General features: G+C 38.1%; 1 protein-coding gene across 1 annotated transcript in view; it reads left to right on the top strand.

Annotated features, from left to right (window-relative positions):
- The window catches only part of GABRA2 (gamma-aminobutyric acid type A receptor subunit alpha2), a 127,467-nt gene that overhangs the window by 68,693 nt on the left and 32,201 nt on the right, over positions 1-26,573 (top strand). Inside the window, exons 7-8 of the mRNA XM_087724643.1 lie at positions 17,960-18,103; positions 19,323-19,475. Of these exons, the coding sequence (XP_087580769.1) occupies positions 17,960-18,103; positions 19,323-19,475 (297 nt within the window). The remainder of the gene's footprint in view (positions 1-17,959; positions 18,104-19,322; positions 19,476-26,573) is intronic.

Raw genomic sequence — 26,573 nt, 5'->3', positions numbered from 1 at the left:
AGGAGATGTAATGAAATGCCATAATATAAATTTACTTCAAATTTAATGTTTCATATAAAAAGAATGTAATAATAGCTATGCTTAATGGATGTTTAACAATTATAACAATTTGTATACATATATATTAGATTGATAATACTAATAATGGAAAAAACATGGAATTGAAAATAATTAGAGAATGTTATCAATGCAAAAATAATAGAATGACAGGATATAAAAAATCTTTATTATTGGATATATTGAAGATAACATAATGAATCATTATAATATAAATGGATACATATTTAGAATACCTTGTTTAAAATGGAGAAACAATAGTGATAATCAAAGAAATGAAGTATAATAATATTGTATACAAAGATATTTGATTGACAGTATGTGATTTTTGATGAAGCTCAAGTGATGACTATGGAAAGGACGCAGAAAGACCTTGCAAACCAATTGACACACTGTATGCAGTTGAAGAGGTTTTTATGCTATATGTTTTGTGTGTGTTTGTTTGAAAATAAAAAATTTATTTAAAAAAAAGAAGTCAAAGAAAAAGATGTATTAGAAACTTTTGATTTTTTTAAAAAAGTGGTTTTTTAAAGTTTAGCACTTTGAAGGGAAAAAGGGTGAAAAAAAGGTTTTTTTCTCTTTTCAGTAAGGTCAAAGAATTTGAAAGAATACAATAAATTTTGTAAATAAAAATGGTGACAATTCACAAAGATTACTAGTTGCAAATAGAAATACCTGTTATTTCCATAGCAAGGAAGATAAAGCAGGAATGGTTTAATTGATTGTTTTATTCGAAGAGGAAAATATGTTCTTATTTGGATATCACTTCTGGATTTTGTGCTTTGACCCTGGTTTTGTTGATCAGAAAGATTTGGTGTTATAGGAATGGTTAGTTAGATATCAATGTGTAAAAGCAAAAGCTGACGTTGGAGTATGTTCATCTTGTACTGTGCTAAGAGTTGAAAGTCAATGCCCCCTTTTCTTTTTCTTTTCTCTTTCTCCTTGTATTTCACACACCCCTTTTCCTGCTCCCTTTCCTTCCCTTAATTTCCTATTTTTTCTTCTCTTCTTTGTATTGATGAAAGAAATGTTCTTCTGGGTTCGGGTCCAAGTGGGGAAAAAGACACTGGAGACATGGAGGCTGCTTGGAAAGATGGTTTATTGTTGGACAGGGCCACATGGCTTGAGTCCTGAACAGAAAAGGTGATCACATGCTTCAATATTGATGGAGAAGAAGAGAAGGGCTGAAGGAGGGGCTTGCTAGGCTTTTTATAACCTGTTCAGTCCCACCTCTCTGTTTTCTGTTCCTGTGTAAGAAATGTATTCTGATTGGTTGTCAGACTCCCTAGGGCCCTGCAGGGGCAACTCTCTGGGCTGTGTTTTGAATCCAGGTTTAGTTGAGTTCTCAGATGCCATGTGGTCAGTTGAGTAAAGTGCCAATATTATCATGCCTTTACTCCCATCCCCCCCTGGGGCTGCAGTGGAGAAGTCTTTATTATGTAAAAGGGACTAGCTTGGCCTTCTTAATGGCCCATTAACAGTGGGGATGGGCAGGAAGCTACAGGCAACTATTCTGTCTTTTAAAACATGTTTCTTTCTTTTCATATCCAGAGAAATATTCTGCCTTTTCAATATTTCCTAGGATATTTCATTTTTCTGGGAGAGGGCTGGATGATGACTTCCCACAGTATTTTATATAATAAAATAAAAATAATAAATGGTAAAAATCTGAGGCCTAGAAGGTCAAAATGTCCTAAAATGCAATCCTGTTTTATGTTAATCTGAAAAATAAGACTCATTTAATGTAATTGCCCATTCTTCTAAACAATCTTGTTGATGATTGTACTGTCAATTGGTAATTTTGCTGATTTAGAGTTCACATGGGTGGGCCAAATATATTGGCATACTGTATATATCTCTAGCTTTATGTCCCATACAAGAAAAACTTAAAACTACATATTTGTACCTTGAAAAAGGATGAACACTATGTCATCTTTTTTCAAGCTACAAAGATATAATTTTTATGTTTGCCACTCACCCTTACTGAAATAGATTTTAAGCAGCTAATAATAGGTGAGAACCATAATGCAGTATACAAAAATAAATTCTAACAAGGTAGGATAATGCATTTTTTATGTTTCAATTGCATAAGAGAAACCAATTCATTGGGTAACATGAGCATATGTTGATAAACAGAGGTTTTGGAAATAAAGTGCTTCATTTACCACAAAAGAAACATTTATCAGGTAGTAACAAGTAGAGATGTTAAATTATCTAATTTGTTCTGATACCTAAATTGTGAAGATTCACAGGTGAAGTTTTAAACTTGAAAGTATACAAAGAGAGATTTAAAGATGTAGCTTTTGATGAATCATTATTTTATTGCAGATAGAAAAGCCAGTAATAGTGAAGAAAACATCTACTGCAAATTGTAATATTCAGCCCACGTATTTATAACAGATTGAACATTCAAATGAGGTACTCGCTTTTTCCCAATTATGCATTGTAACAGATTGATAAATCTTGTTTTTTGGTGGGAAAAGCAAGCAGCATCTCTGCATAGTTATTGTAACAAGCCAGTCTAGTCTCACCAACTTTTCTTCTGATCTTGTCAATTTCTAGCTCTCATTTCTAGCTCTCATGAGGAAATGTGGTTGACCAGTAAATGGGAAGATATTTTCAAAGTAGTTGTGCATTCCAAATTGTAGCTTGAAAAATATTCTTGGTATACTTTTTATTTCTTGTTCTTTGTGCTCTGAAGCTTTGCCCTTTTGGGCAGCAGCATCTGGAAGAAACTGCAATGACATCAAAATGATGAGAAAATCCATGCAGTTATACAATTATTTAGATGAATGTCACAGCATTTGCATCATGATATAATGGTAGACATTTCATCATTTGCTCTTCCTTAGCTCCCTTCCTCTCCCTTGCATGAATACCTATGCTTTCTGGAGTATTTTAAAGTTTGAGTTTCAGTTTGAGTTTCATTTTATTTATATGCCACCCTATTCCCGGCGGGACTCAGGGCGGCGCAGAAACCCAAGGAGGGGAAGGGGAAAACACAAAAACTACAAAGTACAGGGTATTTAAAAACAACCAACAGCCACACAATTCAAGAGGGGAAGGGAACTCATCGACCCCAGGCCTGCCGACACAGCCAGGTTTTAATGGCTTTTCGGAAGGCCTGGAGAGAGGTGAGGGTCCGAATCTCTGCGGGGAGTTCGTTCCAAAGGGCCGGAGCCGCCACAGAGAAGGCCCTCCCCCGGGTAGTAGCCAGATGACATTGGCTGGTAGATGGAACCCGGAGGAGGCCTGCTTTGTGTGATCTAATGGGTCTTTGGGAGGTAATTGGCAGCAGGCGGTCTCTCAAGTACCCAGGTCCAATACCATGAAGGGCTTTATAAGTGACGACTACTACACATCTCAGCAAGAAAACAAAATTTGTGCCAACAAACAATTATCCATGTTTTCTGGCTTTAATGGGCTTGCTTGAGGGAGCTCATGAAGAGGCAAGACTCAGCATTTGGGCTCTGTCGCACTCTTATCCTCCCGGGGGATGTTAGTTTCACGTGCTGTTCGCTGAGGCACCCGATCTCCTGTGAGAGGGGCTGGAGCTCATAAACAGGAGGCCAAGCTAAGTGCCTGAAGGGCCCCATCCCATCACTGCAAGTCCAGGTGCTTCAGAGAGCAGCGCGTGAAACTTCAGCCGGCCTCGAAAGATAGGCTGGCTACAACACAAGCATACATTGCACATCTCTGGTCCAGGGGCCATAGTTTGAGGAATATAAAAAATACAAACAACTCTTATGCGAACCACCAACATTTTCTTGAGGACCACCAGTGGTCCACGGACCACCAGTTGGTGACCGCTATTCTAGGAGGTTTTAATCCTTAGTTTTCTGCATTTCTGTAGAAATGTAATGATCTTCTACATATAATTCAACTGCACTCCCTCTTTTGTTAGGTCTGTTTTTTTTAAAAATAGTTTGTATCCTTCCATTGATCTGTTCAAGTCATGAGTTTCATCCCACCAAGTTTTGATAATGGTAGCTATATTGTACTGCCCTTATGTACTAGTACTTCAAGTTCACCGTGTTTGTTCCCTAAACTTTGAGTGTTAGTGTATAAGCATCTGAGTTTTTTATGGCTGGCACTGGGTATGCTTCCTACATCTCCTAATTTGTATCTTGGTTTTTCTTCTTTCCCCTCTCTAACTCAGTTTGATTGGTTATCTTGGAATTTTTGCTTGGAATTAAGTCCCAAAGATGCAAAAAATTGTTTTAAAGATCCTAAAGATTGGTCACCCTCACCCTTCATTTTTAGTTTAAAGACCTCCTGATAAGTTGAATCAGTTGTTTTCTGAATACATTCTTCCTGGTTCTTATGAGGTTCAGCCCTTCCCTTGCCAAAAACTCTTCATGTAGATAATGCAGACCATAGTTATGAATCTAAAGTTCGCTTTTTGGCATCAACTCTTAAGCCAGTGGTGCAATTCTAAAATCCTGTTGATCTTTCATTGGAAATACAGATTAAAAAACCACTTGTGCTCCTTGCTCCTTCACTTTCTTGTCTAACTGCTTGTAATATCTTAATATTGTTTTTCAGATTCATTGTCATGAATCTGACACATTTGTCCCTATTGAAGGAGGAGAAAGGGATTGTAATCTGTGGGCTTGATTATTTTAGTTAGATTCTCAACTACATGCTTCCTAAATGTCCAATCTGCAGATGGCTGGTTCTGTTCCCCTGAGAATTTAATCTCATATCACCAACACTTGCCATTTTTCCCTAGGAAAGTCTGGACTACTTCCAATCAATGTTCTAAGTCTGGGATGCTTCCAATCACTGGATTACGATCACTGTTCCTTTTCATCTGACTCTCCATAGAATTGGTTTTGATGTCTTTGGGTAATTTCCAATTCATCAGTTTTGTCACCAGTTCTTTAAAAAAATTAAGTTCCCTGGTAGTGAGTATGACACATTTCTTAAATGCTAACATTTACTTCTATTAGAAGTAGAAAATGATTTCTAAACTTTCTAAAATCAACATGATGCAGTAGCTGGAGAAATACCCAAAGGCTAGAAATATCAGTCTGCAACTTATTCTTCCCTTAGAAAAATGTCAACATTTGTAAATATCAGAGTTGGCATAAACGTAGCTGACATAACTAGTCATTTTAGAACCACAGCAATTGTACCTCTTAATGAAGTCAAAGTAATGTACATTGCGAAGGGCGATGAATGCCCTGGATAAGAGAGGCCTACTGTTCAAATATCTGCTTGCCAAAGGAGGAATTGTTTCTGGTGGAACTTTATTTGGTCCAGGAAAGATCATCTAGGTTCCTGATTATTTTGGAGTATAGCACAACAGTGGAAACCAGTCATACTGTGGATCTGCAACCCTTTATTTAGAATATGAAGATTGATCTTGAGCAGGGGTGGGTTTCAAAATTTTTACTACTGGTTCTGTGGATGTGGCCTATTTTCTGGGTGGGCTTAATTTTGTGGGTGTGGCTTCATGGTCATGTGACTGGATGGGAGTGGCTTAGTCATGTGACCGGGTGGGAGTGGCTTGGCACTCATGTGACTGGATGCGAGTCACTTGGCAGTCATGATCAGGTGGGAATCCCTTGGTGGTCATGTGACTGGATGGCAGCGGCCAAGTCGATGTCACTGAATTCTTTGTTCCAATGAATGACCTACAAAAAGAAGATTTAAGATGACTGTAAGGAGTGCCTTTCCTTCTGCTCAAGAAAGTGAAGACTCTTGAAACGAAGTATTTCAAAAGGAACCTTTTATTAGGTAGAAGTGAAAACATCCAGTTCAAAGCAACATATAAATCCCCTTAGGCAATGCAAGTAGAATTAAAGCAGTAGAGACCCTTCCCATTAGTCAGAATGCAGATTTTAGCCAATACATAAGTGTGAAGGTGGTTCCTTTACCAGCTGCCCTGAGAACCGGATATTCATACATTCCTATGGGGATCTCAAGGCGCTTCGGCGCCAAGAAACCAGTTGTAAAATATCAATTGTCACAGGCACTGTTAATAAATTGACTCCCAGGTCCTTCTCCTCCCAATTGAATATAGTAGAATTGCCAAAAAGTGGGGGAAAACATGATGATTTGGACTGTACTAGACCTGTTCTCCAAAGAGGCACACTTCATACCCTGCAGTGGACTACCCTCAGCTCACCAGCTGGCCAAACTTCCTGAAGCACATCTACTGCCTGCATGGAGTACGTCAAAAATTATCTCAGACAGAGAGGTCTAGTTCATGACTAACTTCTGGAGGGAGTTCCTGCAGTCCTTTGGGTCATCCCAGGACCTTAGCTTGGCTTTTCACACAAGCACCAATGGGAGGGGGCAGAGAGACTGAACGCCACAAAAGGTAAAAGTTCAGTCCAGTTATCCTATTGAAAATTAATAAAACATCTTAGATATTGTTCTAGTAAATTGACCGTTAGTTTGGGTGTGGTGTGAAGAGCTCAACCCCTGGGTGGTGCCAAGTAAATTTAAAAATGCCCTCCAAAATTTGGAGGTGAATTGATCACCTCTGTCGGAGATGATTCTCTGTGGGGCTCTATGAAGATGACATGTATCAGGAATAACTTGGGTAGGCTTTTGGTAGTTGGAATCGTTTGGCAAGGTCTGTTTTTGAAAACAGGTCTGTTTCCAACCCAAATGACAATATTCCCTACAGTTTGTGGCAGTTCTGAAGTCCATAGCAATCTCTGTCCAGGGTGCTGAAGATTCAGCTACCTACTGTAAGAGTCCTGGGGTTTTCCCCTAATGTCTTTTAGATGCCGCACAAATAGGGCAGCTAACTACATAGCTCTCTATGTCCTGTTTTTAGTGATGGCCATCAAAATTGTCTTTTAATTAGGTATAAAGTTTTCACAAAACCAAAGTGTCCAGCTAATTTAGAGTCATGGCACCTTGCCATTAAGCACAGTCTTTGGCTAGCTGGAACATACAACTTCCCTCCCACCCAAGCCACATTATCTTTCACCAGGCAGCTGGATTTGTAGCTCAAAAACAATTCGTTGGTGGCCAAAGCTTGTTTAAAAGTTTTGGTGGTGTCATTGTCCATCAGTTTCTTGTTTTGCCTGGGATCTGGTGGTTACTTTAGCGATTAGCTGATTGTTTTGTACTGTGTGTTTGATTATGTCTGGCTTTTTACTGTTGTATTGCGGCTTTCTGGATAGTGCATCTGCCAGAAAGTTTTCCCCCCAGGAGATATCTGAGTGTAAACACAAACCGCTTAAAGTACTGAGCCCATCATGTTTTGGGGAGAGTTTCCTTGGGGTTTTAAGGGCTTCTAAATTTGTATGATCCGTCCAGACTTCAAAAGGGATCTTACTCCCCTCTAGGAAATGCGATTTAAAAGTGCCCACCAAACTGCATAAGCTTCTTTCTCCCAAATGGCCCACCTCTGCTCAGTTTCCTTCAATTTGGTTCTAATTGGTCTTGCTCATTTTTCTGAAGCAGGACCGCTCCTACATCTGCTTGTATGATGAATGGTTTCTCTGTGTCTGGGTGCTTTAGAATTGTCTCTGCTGAAAACAGTCATTTATGTTTTTCAAATGCAGCTGGGCATTCCATTGTCCAGTTCAAAGGCTGCTTCAGCTTTGGGTTACCCTTCCCCTTCGTTTTTAAGAGCTTGGTGAGGAGGGGAGACCAATTGGGCGAAAGCGGGGATAAACTGGCAATAAAAGTTGGCGAATCCCAGGAAGCTTTGTAACTGTTTACACATGCACGGTGATTCCCAATCAAGTACCACTTGCACTTTTAAAGGGTCCATTTCTAAGCCCTGGTGTGAAATGTAGTACCCTAAATAATCAATTATTTTTTTGGTGGAATTCACATTTAGAGAGTTTAACATAAAGTTTGGTAGAGCAGAGTTTGTTCAGAACAGCCCGGACTTTACATGTTCTGCTTTGGTCTCTGTATATAACAAAATGTCATCTAAATAAACCATGACCCCCTTACACAAATGTTCATGTAGCACTTTGTTTATTAATTGCATAAACACTGCAGGGGGGGGCTTCTAGCCAAATGGGAGCACTTTGAATTTGTAGCATCCAAGTGGGGTGTTAAATGCCATTTTCCATTCATCTCCCTCTTTAATTCTGATGTGATAGTAAGCCTCCCTTAAATCCAGCTTTCAAATGTTTTTCCCTTTAGCGAGATGTGCAAGCATGTCTTTAATAAGGGCTAGAGGATATATGTTCTCCACTATGATCATATTTAAATTTCTACAATCCATCCAGAGATGTTTTGAGTTCTGTTCTGCCAATTCTTCAAATGTTTTTAACTTTCCCTGTCTATCAATTAAGTCTCTGTATCTTAGCATTTTGTTCAAATCTATAAAGTCTCCCAAAGTCTCTTCTTATATATTCTCTTGCGGGGAGCCTAATCACAACCATCCGACCCCAATTATCTTCTATATCTCCATAGTTGCTGTCGGTACTTATCTGCCCATCTTTGCCTGGCATCTGGGACCACCTCCCTTAGCTCCTCCCCACTGCTCCAGGGCCTGACATTAGGGACAAACTCACTTTGGCTTTCACCGCTGCTTCATGCCTCAGGCACCTCCTGGTGGCCAACCAGCCTCTCTGGTCCCTTCTCAGAGTTTGAACCCTGTCCAGGGTCCTTCACATCTTCCAGAGCCGACTCATAGGGTCCCTCGATATCAGAGTCTGTTTGCAGCTCCAAAGGCTCCTGCTGGGTCACAACACATTCCCATGGTTATCTTCCATTCATTAAAGTGAAACGTTCCACATGGCCATCATAAACATCCCTCAAAAGATATGGGTATCTCAAGGCACTTCTGTTCCAGGAAACCAGTTGTAAAATATCAGTTGTCACAGGCACTGCTAATAAATTGACTCCCCCTTCAATTTGGAGGAGGTTCCCCTCCTCCAAATTGAATGGCAGTATCACTTTTAGGGATCTGACAATGACTATCATTGCCTGACTTTAACATCACTGACCACCTTGCTTCAATGAATGGCCTGCACAAAGAAGAGACACTGAAATGAACTCTTCAATTGAATGCAGTACATTAGAATGAAACTAGCACACAAAATAATAAAACAGCTCTAAATATATGAGAAATTGTAATTTCTTTGCGTCTGGCAATTGGCTACCTATTTTTAGATGTTCACAATCCATCAGCTTTTTTTTTTCAAATTGGTGATTATGCTTTCCAAAAGATTTTCATGGGGAAGTGCAAGAAATCATTGATTTTGAACAAATTTTATATTTTGGAAGGCTTCTGAAGCTATCATTCCGTTAACCTTTTTTTCATATGGGCCCTTTCCTCATCTAAGCATTTCAAATGCTTTTATTGATTGTAATACCAATTTTTTGGCCTTGATGATTTCTGTGTTTCTCCCTTGCTGGGCATTTGACAGAAGAGAATATCAATCATGAGGGCCAAATCAGCCAAAAAATTTAAATTTTCAAAATGGACAGCCATGCCTGAATATTTTTCACTAACCAGAAAATACTGATGTATCACTGGATAAGCACGCCACACAGCTATGGTTGACCTTAAACTACAGGCAGCCCATCTTGGTCCCAAAACTTTGCCAATCTTCACAATTTCAATGCCCTGTTGTTCAGAGTTTTGGAAAAGTTCCATATGACTCTTGCAGGATTTATGGAAAGTGGTGTGTATCTTCTCAAGGAATATTTTGAAGTGGTTCAGTTGCATGATGTCTTTTATGGAGTCATCCAGCACAAGTTGGAGGCAATGGGTCAAGCAGTGCCAGGTTACAATGTTTGGGAACGCTTTAGCTATTTTGGTGCTGACTCCAGATTTTCTCCCAAGCATAACGCTGGCACCATCAGAGCAGAATGCTATTAAATGCTTTCGCAGATATTCTGTGGTAAATCCAACTTTATGTAAGCTTCCCATCAGTGAAGAACATATGGTCTCTGCATCTTGTTTGTTCAATTCCACCAGCTCAACGAAAATGGTTGTTGGGCATTCTGAATCCTCAACTTTTACAAAAACTATCACAACTGCTTTCATTGATAGCGTTGGGGCTTCATCAATGATCAAATACACTTTCAGTTTCTTTGCAATAATGCTGGCAAACATGGTGGTTTTAATTTCTTTTGCAATGAATTCAACTATTTTTACTGCAGATCTCCGTGAATGCAAACCTACTCCCAGATCTACTCCAATTGCAGTTAGCAAATCTACCTGCCCTTCAATGTATGAGAATGGTTTACATCTTTGTGCCAGATTGTAAACTGTAAAAAATATTGTGCTAGTAGTAGATAAATGTTTCCCAGTTGACATATCTATGGATTTTGTTATAGCATCATCCTCCCATTGTTTAATGTTCTCTCTACAAATGGTGTGTGATTTTGATTGAAAATGTTCCCTCATTTTTTTTTATGAGAGATGCTTGCTGATTCTCCTTATTTGTCCCTGCTGCTTCAACCTGGAAATTTTCCCCCTTTCTGGAAACATAAAACACTTTTCTCTAATGAGAACCTGTGTTTCGCACAGTACTCACAAGCTAACATTTGTCAGACACTGCCAGCCCATTATACTTCTCCTGGAAGTTTCTGTATTGCTGCATATTCTAGCAGTCAGGAAGTTTTGCAAGACTTTTAGTTGAGGAGATAGATGCTACTTTCTCCGACGTCAAGTGGTGCTGGTGCTGGTGGTGCTGGTCCAGCTGCTGGTGCTGGTAGTGCTGGTGGTACTGGTAACTGTTTTGGATCAGCTGATTGCTCCTGTCTTGGTTTCTAGATGAAGAAAGCAGTCATACTCTGTTGCCTCTTCTTCATCCTGTTAAATAATACTAACTGCAAAAGAAATAAAACAATATTGTGCTTTGGACTTGATTGTGGTTGTAAGTTGAGAACTACAGGTAACAGAAAGGATCTCTGTTTTCACCAACAATGTACAGTCTTTTCAGGAAGGATGTACCTCAACAAAAAGGAAAGATATAGTTTTTCATCTAAGAAGTTAGATCAAGAAGAATTAATTTCATAGGTAGATTCACAGAGCAATACTGAATTATTTTTTCTGAAATTTATTCCTCAGTTCAAAAAACAGGAATATATGAATTAGGTTCAGCATTTAGGTGAGTCAAAGTAGCTATTCAAGAGTTAGTGGAGTCATGGTTAGAAGCAATGGTAAAGCAAGATATGGATTTAAAATCAGGAATATTTTGTTGGGTATTTTAAAGGGAATACAATACATATTTAATTTTGCACGTGTTAACAAGTGTTGGAATTGTGTTTTCACCACAGTGGGAAAACAAAGATATGAAAATGAATAAAGAAAATATTAAAATGTGCAAAAATGAATAAATGGACAATTGAAATCAAGGAGAAGCTTCTAATACTTTTTAATGTGAGATTTGTTTTATTAATGGCTAACTAACAGAAACAGTTAGAAATCTAAAAGTATGAAAGAAAACACTAATTATGTAAGAAAAGGTCACTAAAATGTATAAGCAAATATTATTAGTATTTCATTATGTGTAGATAACTGTGGGACATTACCCCCCCCCCCACACACACAAACACACACAAACAAACTATGACAGTGCCAGGAAAACACCAAAAGAATAGCAACAGTTTTCCCCAAAAAGACTGCAAATGAAACCAGTTTTTTCCCTAACCCTAAGGACAGGAAAGACAAAGCCACTGGAATAAAAACTATCAAAGCATTATGAGAACCAGAAACCACAGCAAACAGTGTCAAGAAACTCAAGCCAGCCCATCCCACTTTAAGAAAGTCCCAGGCAAAAGCACCAGCTGAAAGGAAGACTTAAATTCTTAAGTACACCCATTAAGACAAGGGGAATCAGCAGGCTAAAAATAGCTTACCTGGAACTGCCCTTTTTCTGTTTCCTGGCAGAACTAACCCCCACAAAGCCCTTCATGAAGGTAATATAGACCTGATATTTGGCAGGCAAGCACACCAAGCTGCATTTGTGCAAACGGCACATGCACATATCAAACCGCTGCTGCTGCTACCTGTCAGTGGTTCATAGATCCAGAAAGGTTGGGGACCACTGATATGGACTGTTAGGAATGTAAGCTAACAGTTGGGTTAGCAATATATAAACCATGATGGTAGTGCTGTACCTTTAAGTATATGTGTAAATCTGCTGTAAATGTGATTGGTTGCTGTTACCTCAAGCGGCCATAAGATGGAGTCAGAATGCATTCTTCCAAACCACTCTCACTAAACTTCTCTGTACGCACTCGTTCTCCTAATGGGGAGCTTACCTAAAATGGACCATGCTCTTGGAATCCAAAGTTGTTTCGATAGCATCATCACAGGGACCACAGATTTACTTCTAAAATCATCCATTCCTTCATTGGATGTTCACCTTATGCTGGAAGTATGATGAAAAACTACCTGTGCTGCTATCTCTTTGGCTTTCATGTCCAGTTGCTCATAGTTTCTTGATTTTTTTTCCAGGCTCTTAGGTGTATCATTCGTCCCCAAATGAAAGAGGAGAAAAACATAATAATCTGTGGGTTTTATTATTTTAGTAAGTCTCTCTGTCATATCTTTGATCTTTGCTCTTGGGTAACAGCATATCTCTCTTGATAGATTATATGGTCTGTCCCAAATTATATTTGCCTTTTTGATCAGATCTGGTAGAAGAGGCATGTTGGGCATCCCATCTACTAGGGATCTACAATTGGCAGGTCCCCAGCCTTTTCTGCTGTGGCATATATGGAACATCCTGCCCCCTGAAGTGAGGCTGTCTCCATCCCTGGTGATTTTCTGGAGGCTCCTCAAAACCAGGTTATGCCCGGGGGGGGGGGGGGGGACAAATGAGGTATTGAGGTGGCTCCATTGTTGTTGTTAACTGCTACCATCTCTTCAAATTGTGATTATTTGATGCATTTTGAATAATAATTATTTTTATATATTGCATTTTACAGTTTTATTGTATGCTGCCCAGAGTCACTTTTTTGTGAGATATATGGCCATATAAATTTGATGAATGAATGAATGAATGGTTGAGCTTGATTTCTTTTTTTAATTGTTTTAAATTTTTAAACAAACAAACAAGACATATAACATAAAACATCTTCAATTATGTACAGTGTGTCAATTGGTTACAAGGTTTTTGTGCGTCCTTTCCATAGTAATCTGCTTAAATTTTATCTAAAGTCACATGTCATCAATCAAATATATTTGTATACATTATTATTATAGTACTTCATTTGTTTGATCACTATTGTTTCTTCATTTTAAACAAGGTATTCTAAATATAAATTCATTTATATTATAATAGTTCATTATATCATCTTCAATATATCCAATAATAAAGTATTTTTATATCCTATTCTAAGTCATTATATTATTTTAGTATTGGTAACATTCTCTAATAATTTCTAATTCCATGGTTTTTTCCCCCCATTATTAACATCATCAATCTAAAATATATGTATACAGTTTTTATATAAAATTTCATAGTATCAATCTAGTATATATAAATGCATTATTATCATTGTTAATCATTTATTTGACTATAACTATTATTGCTTTATCTTTTACATAATACTCAAATTTTCTTATCACTTTGTTCATATTTCTGTGCAGTTTTTTGAACTGTCCTCAAATTTCATTTCGACAACTGTTTGAATTAGTAGTTAAGAAAATCTATCTGTGTATTCTAGCCATGTTTGTTTGTTTGGACTATCTGCGTTGCTTTGTTTGAACTATCTGGGTTGCTGCAGAACTACTCTATTGAACGTGAGTTGCCTAGGTCCTCAGACAAAGGATTTGTTATCTCAGTAATTGAACAGTGGCAAACAGCCAAGCCTGTGTTCTGGTCTATTCACAGGCCGGGAGGGGGGGGGTCAGAACACATAATTATTTGCAATGTTAATTCCTTTTCTTCTTCATGTTGTGCCATTTTTCCAGGTTGTAAGCACTGCCACTAAACCATCCAAGGCTTATTGTTAAATTTCAAACAAATTCACTATAATCTTTCAAGTCCAGGCTTTCTCTTTAATCCAGTCGGGCTAGTGATAATACTCCAAAAGAGGATCTGTATAAACAAATCGTGCTCTTCCCACTGTTCCTTTCAATAAACAGAGTCAAGGACTTTGAGATATAAAATATAAATCAAATGTTTATAGGAATTAGTGTTTCCAAGCCTCCATCCTCTAGGTGGCAATGTCACCTCTTTTTCTCCTGCTTTTAGCCCTTTCTTTGTTCTGAGCTTCAGAGGAAAAAAAATTAAAAGGTAAAATCCACCCGAACATTAGCAAAAAGAAAGAGTGAGCTCCACAAATACAAAAAGTGAGGAAAAATAGAAGAAGGAAGAAAGAGACCAGTCCAATTTAAAAAATAAGAGGCATTTGTAAGAATTCCATCCAAAAAAAAAGAAAATGAAGTTAAAGAAAAAAGATAACACACTAATTTTAATACAGGTTTAATCTGTCGCTTACTCTCTTCTGTCTTCAATTTTAATTTTGCTATAAATCTTTTGGGGTGTTCTCCAATAATAAAATTTATCTCACCAATTTTGACACACTCTCTCTCCTGCTCTGCTTCCGTTTCAGGGGTCTGTCCCAACCTTGTGCAGCCTCAATGGTTGCTTCTCTTGTAACTGGAGGAAAGAGCTTTTCCTGGATCAATCTTTGCGATGCTCCTGAGATCAGCAGGGCATGCCCTTCTCTATCACCATCTCTTCGGGAGAGGTCCAAGAGGACCATCCAGCAACAGACATATAGACAGCAATCATGGAGCCCCAAGATTGCATGTTGTGTTGTAGCGATGTCAGCCCGCCTCCCCATCCAGTTGAGCTTGATTTCTTTTTTTAAAATATTTTTTTAAAAGAGTATAAATTATTTACTGCAATCAGATACTAATAGAACAAATCCACACAGACCAGAATGGATTTCTACCACACCGATCAAAAACAATATGTGAATTATATTGGACATCCTAGAATACTATGAAGCACACCTTGACAAACAATTGGCACTGGTTTTCCTTGATACCAAGAAAGCTTTTAATAACATAAACTGGAAATTTATAATGCTACAATTAGAAATAATGAAATTTGGAGAGAAATTTATAAAAATAATAGGGGAAATATATAAAACCCAAACAGCCAAAGTTTTTATGAATGGAGGTTTAACAGAAAAGATCGAAATAGAGAAAAGAGTAAGACAAGGATGCCCCTTTTCTCCTCTGCTGTCCATACTAACATTGGAAATACTCCTAAATAAAATCAGGAAAGATCAGGAGATAAAAGGATTAAAGATCAAAAATGGAGAATATAAAATTCAAGCCTTTGCCGATGACCTAGTGTTTATATTGGAAGACCCCCTGGAATCTGGCCATAAGTTAATAAAAAAATTAGAAGAATTTGGAGAGGTGGCATGTTTAAAAGTTAACAAAAACAAAACAAAAATAATAATTAAAAAAAATGATGAAAAAATAAGAAAATGAATTGGAATTTACGACTAAAATGCAAATAACTAAGAAAGTTAAATACTTGGGGATCTGGGTGTTGGCAAAGTGCTCTTCAATTAAGGAGGACAATTATAATAAATTAATAATACATATAAAGAGTGACCCACAGAGTTGGAAAAATATACAATTATCGCTAATGGGGTGTGTAGCCACAATGAAAATGAATATTCTCCCAAGAATTTTATTTGTTTCAAGTAGTACCAATTAATCCAGGCAAATCATTTTTTCAAGAATTAAATAAATTAACATCCAAATTTATACAGCAAGGGAGAAAACCAAGGATCAAATTAAACCTAATGCAAGATAGTAAGGAGCGGGCAGGTTTAGCACTCCCAGATTGGGAGCTATACTCTCAAGCAACATCATTAACATGGTTGAGGGAGTGGATAGAACTGAAAAACAAGAGAATCTTGACCCTAGGAGGACATGATTTGCAAGTGGGATGGCACGCATTTCTATGGGATGGAAAAAATAAAACCCGCAAGTATTTTCAAAGGCACCTGATCAGAAATGTGCTGCTTTAAAATTGGCACAAAATAAAAAAAAGCCCACTATACCAAAATTCCAAATTGGCTTTCCCCGATAGAGACACCCAAATTTTATAGATATAAACAAATTGACAATATATAAAGATTTAATTAGCGAACAGGGAAATTTGAAGACAATGCAAGAATTGGCAGACCAAGGCATAAAAGTAGATTGGCTTACATACAGGCAAATTAAATCTGGATACAACTACGGCATCAAAACATATGAAATACAACCAGAACAACATGAATTAGATAAGATCATCCAAAGCACGGAAAAGAAAATAATTGGGAGAATATACAAATGTCTACTAAAATGCAAAATGGAAGAAATAGTAAATGAATCCATGATAAGGTGGGCACAGAACTTTGGCTACAATATTGAATTGGAAAAATGGGAAAAGGTTTGGGGAATAAATTTAAAATTGACTGTGTCTGTGGCATACAAGGAAAACCAAGGTTTTGGTTTTATAATGTTCTATAGATGGTATCTACCACCCGCAAAATGTTCTATAGATGGTATCTACCACCCGCAAGACTAGCAAAAATATCATCTAGCATATCACTAAAGTGTTGGAAGTGTGAGAAAGCACATGGAACATACTACCACACATTATGAACATGTGAAGCGGCCAAAAAATACTGGGTGTCAGGCATGCCTCCTTCAGCAACCAAGAAAGAAACTCCATTTGTAGAATTAAGAGTACTTTTACTGGTTATGAAAATATAGCAGCAAAGTAAAGCAAAGTCTGAGGCAGAAACGTGCAAAATCATATATATCAAACATTTGCCCAACCCCATCCCCCAATTCCCCAACCCAATGTCCAATCTGCAACTCCATAAAGTGTCATGTGGGGTGCATCTTCAAACAGCCTCATCAAGGGGGTATGTGAGACAGTTGGCTTTGACCAAGTCCAAACATCATCCACTAGAATGTGCAGAAGATGGTGAGAACAAGACTCCTCCAGTACAATATTATTCCCTTCCCCAATACCATGCCCCCCCTTCCTATGGCAGCCGATAGTATGCCACCGTAACAAAGCAGCCGTAAGCAAGTAACCAAAACAGAGGCTAACATCCAGCCCTCTTTAAGAAAGAGATATCATCCCTGCAGGAAAAGAGAGAGGAAAAACAATACAAAATAACAATATAGCATATACATCTATTATAAAATCAAGGCTTATCAGGATAACTGGTGTAGAACTTCCGCAAAAGTCTGGGAGCTCTAACATGAGATTTGAAGCCTCCTCCAACCCACCCCGCATATACACCGACAGTTCACTAAACTCTTGGATGTATTCAGCCCCTGGATTTTTTCCCTGAGTAAGGGTTTTCATCTTGGTTCTGGCCTTTTGCTCAGTGAGCGGGTGATCAAAGCGTTTTCTCAGGGCGGCCATAAACCTATTATAGTTCCAAAACAGAAGCTGACACTGGGTAAAAGTTAAAAACTGGCTGGAAACCATAACAGGAAAGCAAATATATTGGAAACCTGAGATGTTCTTATTGGGCATAACGATGACCAAATATAACAAAGAGACCTTATATTTAATCTTACATATTATCACAGTGGCTAGAATAAGAGGGTTAAAAATGCGAAACTGTATAGAAATGTATTGTGAGGGAAAATAGTGTATGTAAAGAGGTACCGATTGATAGCTGTTACAAAAAGGAATGTGAAGTTCCAGTGTGATGTACTGTATAAATGTAGTTTATGTCTTTGTTATTGTGTGTTCAAAATAAAACAACCTTTAAAAAGAAAAAAAAGAAAGAAATGAATTAATTTGGGAAAATAATTTATTTTGGGTTGTACTTTTTCATATTTGGTTATATTGTAAAATACCTTCTGTTTAAATGTCCCTATCATTATTTAGAGATTTAAATATTTAATTCATACTTGAAATTATTTAATACTCTCAAATATTCTGAATCCCCCTTTTTTTGTCCTTGCTAGATGCATATACAACAGCAGAAGTAACCTACAAGTGGACATTCAATGCATCAAATTCAGTAGAAGTAGCTCCAGATGGTTCAAGGTTGAATCAGTATGATCTCCTAGGCCAAACAATTGGACAGGAAACTTCCAAATCCAATACAGGTTAGTAAGGGGAAGAAGAAATAACATACAGCATTGATGAAGAATCCAGTTTAATATTTGTACTTCTTTATATTAACAGTCAAGATACAATTTATTTCTTTTTCCTTTTTCTTAAAAAATATGCAATATGGGATCAACCTGCCAGTTTAATTTAGAATATAAAACTAGGTAAATAATAACATTGGAAAGGACCTTAGAGATGTTCTACAGGTAGTCCTCACAATCACAATTGAGCCCAATATTTCTGTTGCTAAGTGAGATGTTGGTTAAGTGAATTGCTGCAGTTGTTAAGTTAGTGTCAGGCTTATTCCAGCTTAGGCACTTAGGAAAGAAAAGCCCTCGACTCCATGGTTGATGTGAAAGCAGTTTCATTGTAAACAAAGCTGGATCTGACTATTCCCACACAAAGCCTGAGATTTTCCCATCTTCCTGGGCCTACCCTAGTCCATCAGTGTCCAATAGTATTTAGTTTTGGTGTTTTGAGAATGGCTTTGAGGTTTGGCACCTCTTTGGTTGAGTTTCGCATTCCATTCTCATGATTCTGTCTTTGATCGGCCAGTTCATTCTGGATTAACAACTCTAGTTCCTGTCACCCTGCCATTCCCTCCCTCTGCCCATTCCCTACTTTCCCATCTTCTTCCCTCCTCCCCTGCATTTTATGGCAAGATGTCAGCAAAGCGAGCTATAGTAAAGGTGGCAGACCTGACAGATAGTATTGTTAAGTGAATCCGGCTTCCCCATGGACTTTAATTGTCGAAATGTCGCAAAAGATGATCACATAACCCCAGGACACTACAACTGTCATAAATACATGCCAGTCAAGCATGAAAAGAAGAACAAGGGGAAAACATGATAGCAATGTTGCAAATATCTAAGATGCGAACGCGTGTTTCGCATGCGCCCCAAAAAAACAGCTGGCCAGTGGGACGGTGCACGCACATGCAGGTCAGAGCTGAGCTGGGATGGCAGCTCATGTGCCTGCAGAGAGGGCTCTGTGCGCCATCTGTGGCACACGTGCCATAGGTTTGCCATCACGGATATAGGGTTTCCTGCCTGTGCGGGGGGCTAGGCTAGAAGACCTCCAAGGACCCTTCGAATCTGTTATTCTGTTATAGATATATCTATCTGGTTCTGCTAATATGTAATTTTTCAAAGTGGCTTATCTGAGGAAGAATGAATAATTATTCTTTTGTTATTAATCTGGTCTCTGTTTTTTCAGGTGAATACACAGTGATGACAGCTCATTTCCATTTGAAGAGGAAAATTGGTTATTTTGTGATTCAGACCTATCTTCCCTGCATCATGACCGTCATTCTGTCCCAGGTGTCCTTCTGGTTAAACAGGGAATCTGTTCCTGCAAGGACAGTTTTTGGTATGTAGTAAGTAATAACTTATTATTTCATACGCTAGCATAGAAGGATGTATAATCCTTTTCCCCTGTTTTTCTTTTAATAATATTTTGTATATGATTGAAATTCATGAACATACTCATTTCTATCTAATGCTGTTTTAGGTTCAGTCTACAATTTTCCAGGAAGTTGGAAAGAGAATTAAAATGTGAAATGGGTCATATTTAAACCCATATTTTTTTTTGCCAAGATGAGAGGAATATATGTATTTGTATAATTGCCTCTCTCAAATCAGTTACTTTGGGCAGCAAACATTCACAAACAATTAAAAATACAGTACAAAAATAAATTAAATGGAAATAACAGCCAAGAGATATTACACTCCATTGGTGTCAGTGGTTTGTAGAAAATGTGTCTTTAACATATTCAGAACTCCTGGCCAGGCCATATAGCCAGGTCTTCATGGCCTTTGGCAAGGCCAGCAGGTTTAAGGCCATTCTACTCTCTAAAGGGAGATTGTTCTGGTAAGCAGTAGAGTATAAATAAAATAGCAGACAAAAACACAATGTACATTTTATACAATGAGCTGAAAACTATCAGGACAGGAGTCTCTCATAATTTCATAGCTCTCAACCTTCTCATCTTCCACAAAGTTGACTGTATCCATAGGCTGGAAACTAATGATTGTGATTTTTTAGAATAATATGGATGTTTTTTTTTAGGGTGCTGAGTTGTTTTTTATATATTGGCTTTTATTGTTGTTTTTTTCTCAGCACTCTGGTAGACCCACCCAGAATTAACAGAACATAAGATGGGCAACTATATAAGTCTTGTGAATCAGTAAATAAAATGGGTTCATTTTCAATGAAAATTTCTTGAAGCAAAGTGCTGTGTAAAAAGAAATCTATGTCATCTTCTCTTAATGAAGAATTAATACAGTGTACTTCACAAAAAAATCAAAATCTTTTGAGTAATGCATCTGGAATCTATATAGGACTTCCTATCCTTAACAGACAACACAATCTTATGTTGCTTAACTTATTCAATTGACTTTCTAAATCTCTTCCCTTTTGCCAATTTTGATTTAAAATAGTATGATATAAATTCTGGTTTAGAAGTATAAACTTGTTAAGCTTGCATTCATTCATTCATTCATTCATTCAATCAATCAATCAATCAATCAATCAATCAATCAATCATACATTCATTCATTCATTCATTCATTCATTCATTCATCTTATACGCCAAAGATAGAATACAGAATACAGAATAATAGGTTGGAAGGGATCTTGGAGATCTTCAACCTTATGCTCAAGAAGGAGACCTTATACCTTTCTGGACAAATGGCTATTTTTTAAAGTAATATGGGTGTTTTTTTTAGGGTGCAGAGTTGTTTTTTATACTTGGCTTTTGTTGCTTTTTCTCAGCACTACTGGTAGAGCCACCCTGAATTAAAAGAACATAAGATGGGCAACTATCTTATGAAGACCTCCAATGATGGTGCACTCACAATTTCTGGAGATGGATAGGATAGGATACATTAATAACGGAACAGAGTTGGAAGGGGCCTTGTAGATCATCTAGTTCAACCCCCTACCCAAGCAGGAGAACTTACACCATTTCTGACAAATAGCAGTCCAATCTCTTCTTGAAAGCCTCCAGTGATGAAGCTCCCACAACTTCCAAAGGCAAGATGTTCCATTGGTTGATTGTTCTCACTGTCAGAAAACTTCTCTTTATTTCTAGGTTGAATCTCTCCTTGATCAGTTTCCATCCATTATTCCTTGTCTGGCCTTCAGATTCCTTGGAAAATAGTTTGACCCCTTCCTCTCTGTGGCAGCCCCTCAAACATTGGAACACTGCTATCATTTCTCCCCTGGTCCTTCTCTTCACTAGACTAGCCATGCCCAGTTCCTGTAACTGTTCATTGTATGTTTTAGTCTCCAGTCCAGAGGTGGGTTCCTACCGGTTCAGACCAGTTCGGCTGAGTAGGTAATAACTCGGTCTGCCACACCCCTGAACCAGTTCTCTCAGCGGCACTATAGGCAGCGCCATGTTGTTTTTTGCTTTTGTACATGCTCAGAAGCATTTTTTTAGTACTGCACATGCGCACATAGTGCATGCGAAGCATGGCCCTGAGCAAACCGTCAGTAGCAGCAGCTGGAACCCATTCCTGCTCCAGTCCCCTAATCATCATGGTTGATCTTCTCTCCACTTTTTCTAGAGTCTCAACATCTTTTCATAGCGTGGTGCCCAAAACTGGATGCAGTATTCTAGGTGTAGTCTTACTAAGGCTTTATAGAGTGGTATTAATAACTCACTTGATCTTGATTGTATCCTTCTGTTAATGCAATTTAGCATTGCATTGGCTTTTTTGGCTGCTGCCACACACAAGTTGGAAGGGGCCTACAGGGGCCCTTCCAACTCTGTTAATCTCTTAAGAGTGATGGCACAAGGGAAAAAACTGTCTTTGTGTCTGATTATTTTGGCATGTAATGCTGTGTAGCAGCATCTTGAGGGTAGGAGTTGAAAGATTTTATGTCCAGGATGTGAGGGGTGTGTAGATATTTTCTCAGCCCTCTTTCTCACCTGTGAAGTATACAGGTCATCAATGGAAAGCAGTTTGGTTATTATTATTTTTGTAGTCCTAATTATCCATTGAAGTCTGTACCTGTCCTATTTGGTTACTATACCAAACCAGATAGTTATAGAAGCACAGGTGTCAAACTCTATAATTCCTTTAAGGGTATCAACAATTCCTGGAGCAGTCTGAACTTTCTGAGTTGATGCAGAAAAACATTCTTTATCGTTGCGCCTTTTTAATGATGGTTCCAATGTTAGCTGTCCATTTCAAATCCTGGGAGATTATAGAACCCAGAACCCTGAAGGTCTCTACTGTTGATACTGTGTTGTCTAATATTGTAAGAGGTGGTAGAATAAGAGGGCTCTTCCTAAAATCCATTTTCAACGCTACAGTTTTTGGTATATTCAGCTACAGGGCCACTTGTTCAATCTCCTATCTGTATGTAGACTCATTACCTCAAATGAGACCAATGACCATTGTATCTTCAATAAACCCACTGATTAATTGATCTCACTGTCAGGAAATTTCTCTTTAATTCTACATCGTATGTGTCTTTTATTATCTTTCACTGATTATTTCTTGTCCTGCCCTCAAGTCCTTTGGAAACTAGGTTGACTTCTTCTCTGTGACTCAGCCCCTCAAGTATGGAAGACTGCTATCATTCACCTCTAGTCCTTCTCTTTGTTAGACTAGGCATACATTGTTTTTGCAACCATTCATTGCAGTTTAGCTTCCAGACCCCATATCATCTTTGTTGTTCTTCTTTGCACTCCTTCTAGGGTCTCAACATCTTTTCTGTATCATGGTGGCTAGAAGTGAATGCAGTTTTCCAAGCATGGTCTCATCAGTGCAGAATAAAGCACTGTTATCATTTCACATGATCTTGAAACTATCCCTTTGTTGATGCATCTTAGGATTGTATTAGCAACATACTGCTGGTTCATGCTTCAGTGGTGGTCAATTAGGTCACATATATGCCTCTCACAGTCACTACTGTTGAGCCAGGTGCCACCTATTCTATACCTGTGCATTTGGTTTTTCATGCCTATGTGTAGGATCTTTTCTCACCATTGAATTGCATTTTGTTGGATAGGGCCCAATGTTCAAGTCTATCAAGATCCTTCTGAATCTTGAGTCTATCATCTAAAGTGTTAGCTATTCCCCCCAGCTTGGTGTCAACTACAAATTTGATGAGTTCCCTTCTATCCTCTCATCTAGATCATTGATGAAGATTTTGAAGAGCACTGGGCCTAAGACAGAACCTTGAGGTACTGCACTACATGCTTCCCTCCATGTAGGTTTAGTTTCATTGAGGACTACCTGCTGAGTGTGGTAGGTCAGCCAACGGTGAATCTATCTGATGGTATTATCTGTTCTACATTGTTCTGACTTATCAAGAAGTGGGCTGTGGCCTACTTTGTCAAATGCCTTACTGAAGTGAAAGTATACTATCTCCACAGCATTTGTCTTACCCAGTAATTTAGTCGACAAATGCAATAAGGGTTCATGATCTATTTTTAACAAACTCATGCTAGCTTCTATTAATTGTCTTGTTTATTTCTAGTTGCTCACAAATGCACTAGTTAATTATCTTTCCCATGATCTTCCCAGGTATTAATGTCAGGCATTTCCCTTTTTGTAGATTGGAACCACATTAATTCTTTTCCAGTCCTCTGGTAGTTCCCTGGTTCCCCAGTATCTTTGAAAGATATGATTCAGTGGTTCTGAGCAGAGGTGGGTTGCTGCCAGTTTGGCCCGGATCGGCTGAACTGGTAGTAGCAGCGGTGGGAGGCTCCACTCACTCGCCTACACGCTTCTGCACATGCGCAGAAGCATCACGCATGCACACTAGTGCATGCAGGAGCGTGTGCAGGAACACGCCTGAACCGGTAGTGGAAAAAAAATTGGCAACCCAGTTCTGGTTCTGAGGTCACATTTGCCAGATATTTTAGAACCCTGGGATGTAATCCATCTAGTTTTGGCAAAAGGAAATCATATAGAAGGATAGGTTTTCCTTTACCATTTTCTTGCCTATTTTAACTTCCATTCCTATTCTGCCTTCTCCTGTACTGCTTTTGATAGGTTGGATTATTTTTCCTGGCATTTGTTGCAAGACGTAGTTAATTCAGATTTCCTGAAGTTATCTTTGCAGATTTCTATTTTAGTTATATGTCCCCTTTTCCATTTTTTATACTTGTCCTTGTTTTCCTCTCAGTTTGTCAGAGAGTTCTTCATGCAATCATGCTAGCTTCTTCTGGGTTCTCTTGGTTTTCTTTCTCGGTGGTATTGTGTTAGATTTGGCTTTTATACTCTTATTTTTCAGTGTTTTCCACTGAATCTTTAATTCTACATATCAAAGATTAAGAAAGCAAGACATAATTCAGCTGAAAGTATTTTTTAGTGCAAAAGAAAGTACATTCGTAGTGAAAATAATTAATAAGACATAAATTTGAACATCTAGTAAAAGCATATGAATCTGGGAGTTTTATTTGGATGGTAGTGTGGTATGATCTAAAAAGGGCAAATGAAATAATCTACAACTATTATATGACCTCACCTCATATTCCATTTTTGAAAACAATTTTATATAGTGAACATAAAAAGTCTACACTCTGTTAAAATTGAGATGTCTGTGAGATGTAAAAAAATCAGATCTAGATAAATCACCTTAGATTTTTTTTTCTACCTTTAAATATTTAAGTTGTACAATTCAATTGAAAAGCAAACTGTAATCTTATAGAGGAAAACAGCAATAAAAAACTAGAATAATGTCTCTGCATAAGTGTGCATGCCCTCTTATATAATAGAGATTTGGCTGTGTTCAAAATTAACCAATCACTTTTAAATTGATGTTGAATAGTAATCAGTATACACTGCCATCAATTAAAGTAACTCCAAACAAACCCATATAACGTTCCGCTGTTGTAGTAGGATTTTTCTGACATTTATTCAGTTGCCTGCCGCAGTAAAAACAATGGTTTTCATCAGAGGGATCTCGTTCTTAGGAGATATCGGTCAGGAGAAGGGTACAAAGAAATTTCCAAGGCATTAGATATACCATGGAACACAGTGAAGACATTCATCGACAAGTGGTGAAAATATGGCACAACAATGACAGTATCAAGATCTGGATATCCTTCCAAAATTTCTGAAAAACAAGAGGAAGATGGGTCCAAGAGGCTACCAAGAGCCCCACAGCAATATTAAAGGAGCTGCAGGAATTTTTTGCAAATACTAGTTGTGTACTACATGTGACAACAGTCTTCCCTATTTTTCATACAGTATGTCTGGGCTGTTGGGTATGGTGAAAAGACAGAAGCCTTTTCTCACAAAGAAAACTATAAAAACCCAGCTACATTTTGCAAAAATGTATACATCACATGTGACAAAAACATGTGGGAAAATGTTTTTTGGTCTGCTGAGATCAAGATTGAACTTTTGGGCCACCATTCCAAAATGTATATTTGGTGCAAAAGCAACACTACACATCACCAAAAGTACACCATACCCACAGTGAAGCATTGTGATGGCAGCATTATGTTTTGGGGGCTGTTTTTTTTTCCAGCTGGAATTGGGGCTTTAATCATGTTGAAGGGAATTATGATCAATCAATTTTGGCACAAAACCTTCAGGCCTCTGCTAAAATGCTGAAGAAGAAATGGAATTTCACCTTTCAACACAACAACAATTCAAGCCATATCTCCAAATCAACAAAATAATGGCTTCACCAGAAAATCAAAGTTTTGGAATGGACCAGCCAGAAGCTGGACCTGAATTCAATTGAAAATCTTTGGGGTGACCTGAAGGGATCTGTGCACAGCAGATGTCCCTCGCAACCTGGCAGATTTGCAGCACTTTTCCAAAGAAGTGGGCAAAGTTTCCCAAAGCAAGGTATGCTCTGATGATAGTCTACAACACCAAAAGACTGAATGCTTTGAATAAAATGCTTCAACAAAATATAAGTTTCTGCATGTCCACACTTATGCAGTCACATTCTTGTAGTTTTCTATTATTATCCCCCCTCCATCTCTTTCAGTTTGTTTTTCAATTGAATTGTACAGCTTATATGTTATGATAAAGGTGGAAAAAATTCTGAAGTGATTTATTTTGGTCTGATTTTTTAATATCTCAAATATCTGGCATTTTTAACAGGGCTTAATATCCACCCTATTTGATCTGTGTAATCCATGGTTGGACTACATAGATTTAGAAATGCTAAGCATTAATCAGTCAACTATTAGTCTTCATCTGATAATTATACATAAATGATGTTGGTAACATAAGTAAACCTTTCACATCCAGGCTTTCTGTAATCATGTCACTGCTCAAAATACATAGAATCCGTGACCCGACAAATGCGCGCACAACAAAAGTGTGCCGACAAAACCGCGGTGAGAAAACCGCGACATCATAAATGTGCCCACAACAACGCGCCGACAAAACTGCGCCCACAAAAGCGCGATTTAAGTTAAGGTAAGGGTTAGGTTCAGGGTTAGGTTTAGGGTTAGGCTTAGGGTTAGGTTTAGGGTTAGGCTTA

This window comes from Thamnophis sirtalis, unplaced genomic scaffold (genome assembly GCF_051295495.1).
Source record: "Thamnophis sirtalis isolate CommonGarterSnake01/CBP01778 unplaced genomic scaffold, rThaSir2_p1.2 scaffold_10, whole genome shotgun sequence".
Taxonomy (NCBI): Eukaryota; Metazoa; Chordata; class Lepidosauria; order Squamata; family Natricidae; genus Thamnophis; species Thamnophis sirtalis.
This window is presented reverse-complemented; position numbering and strand designations above follow the sequence as displayed.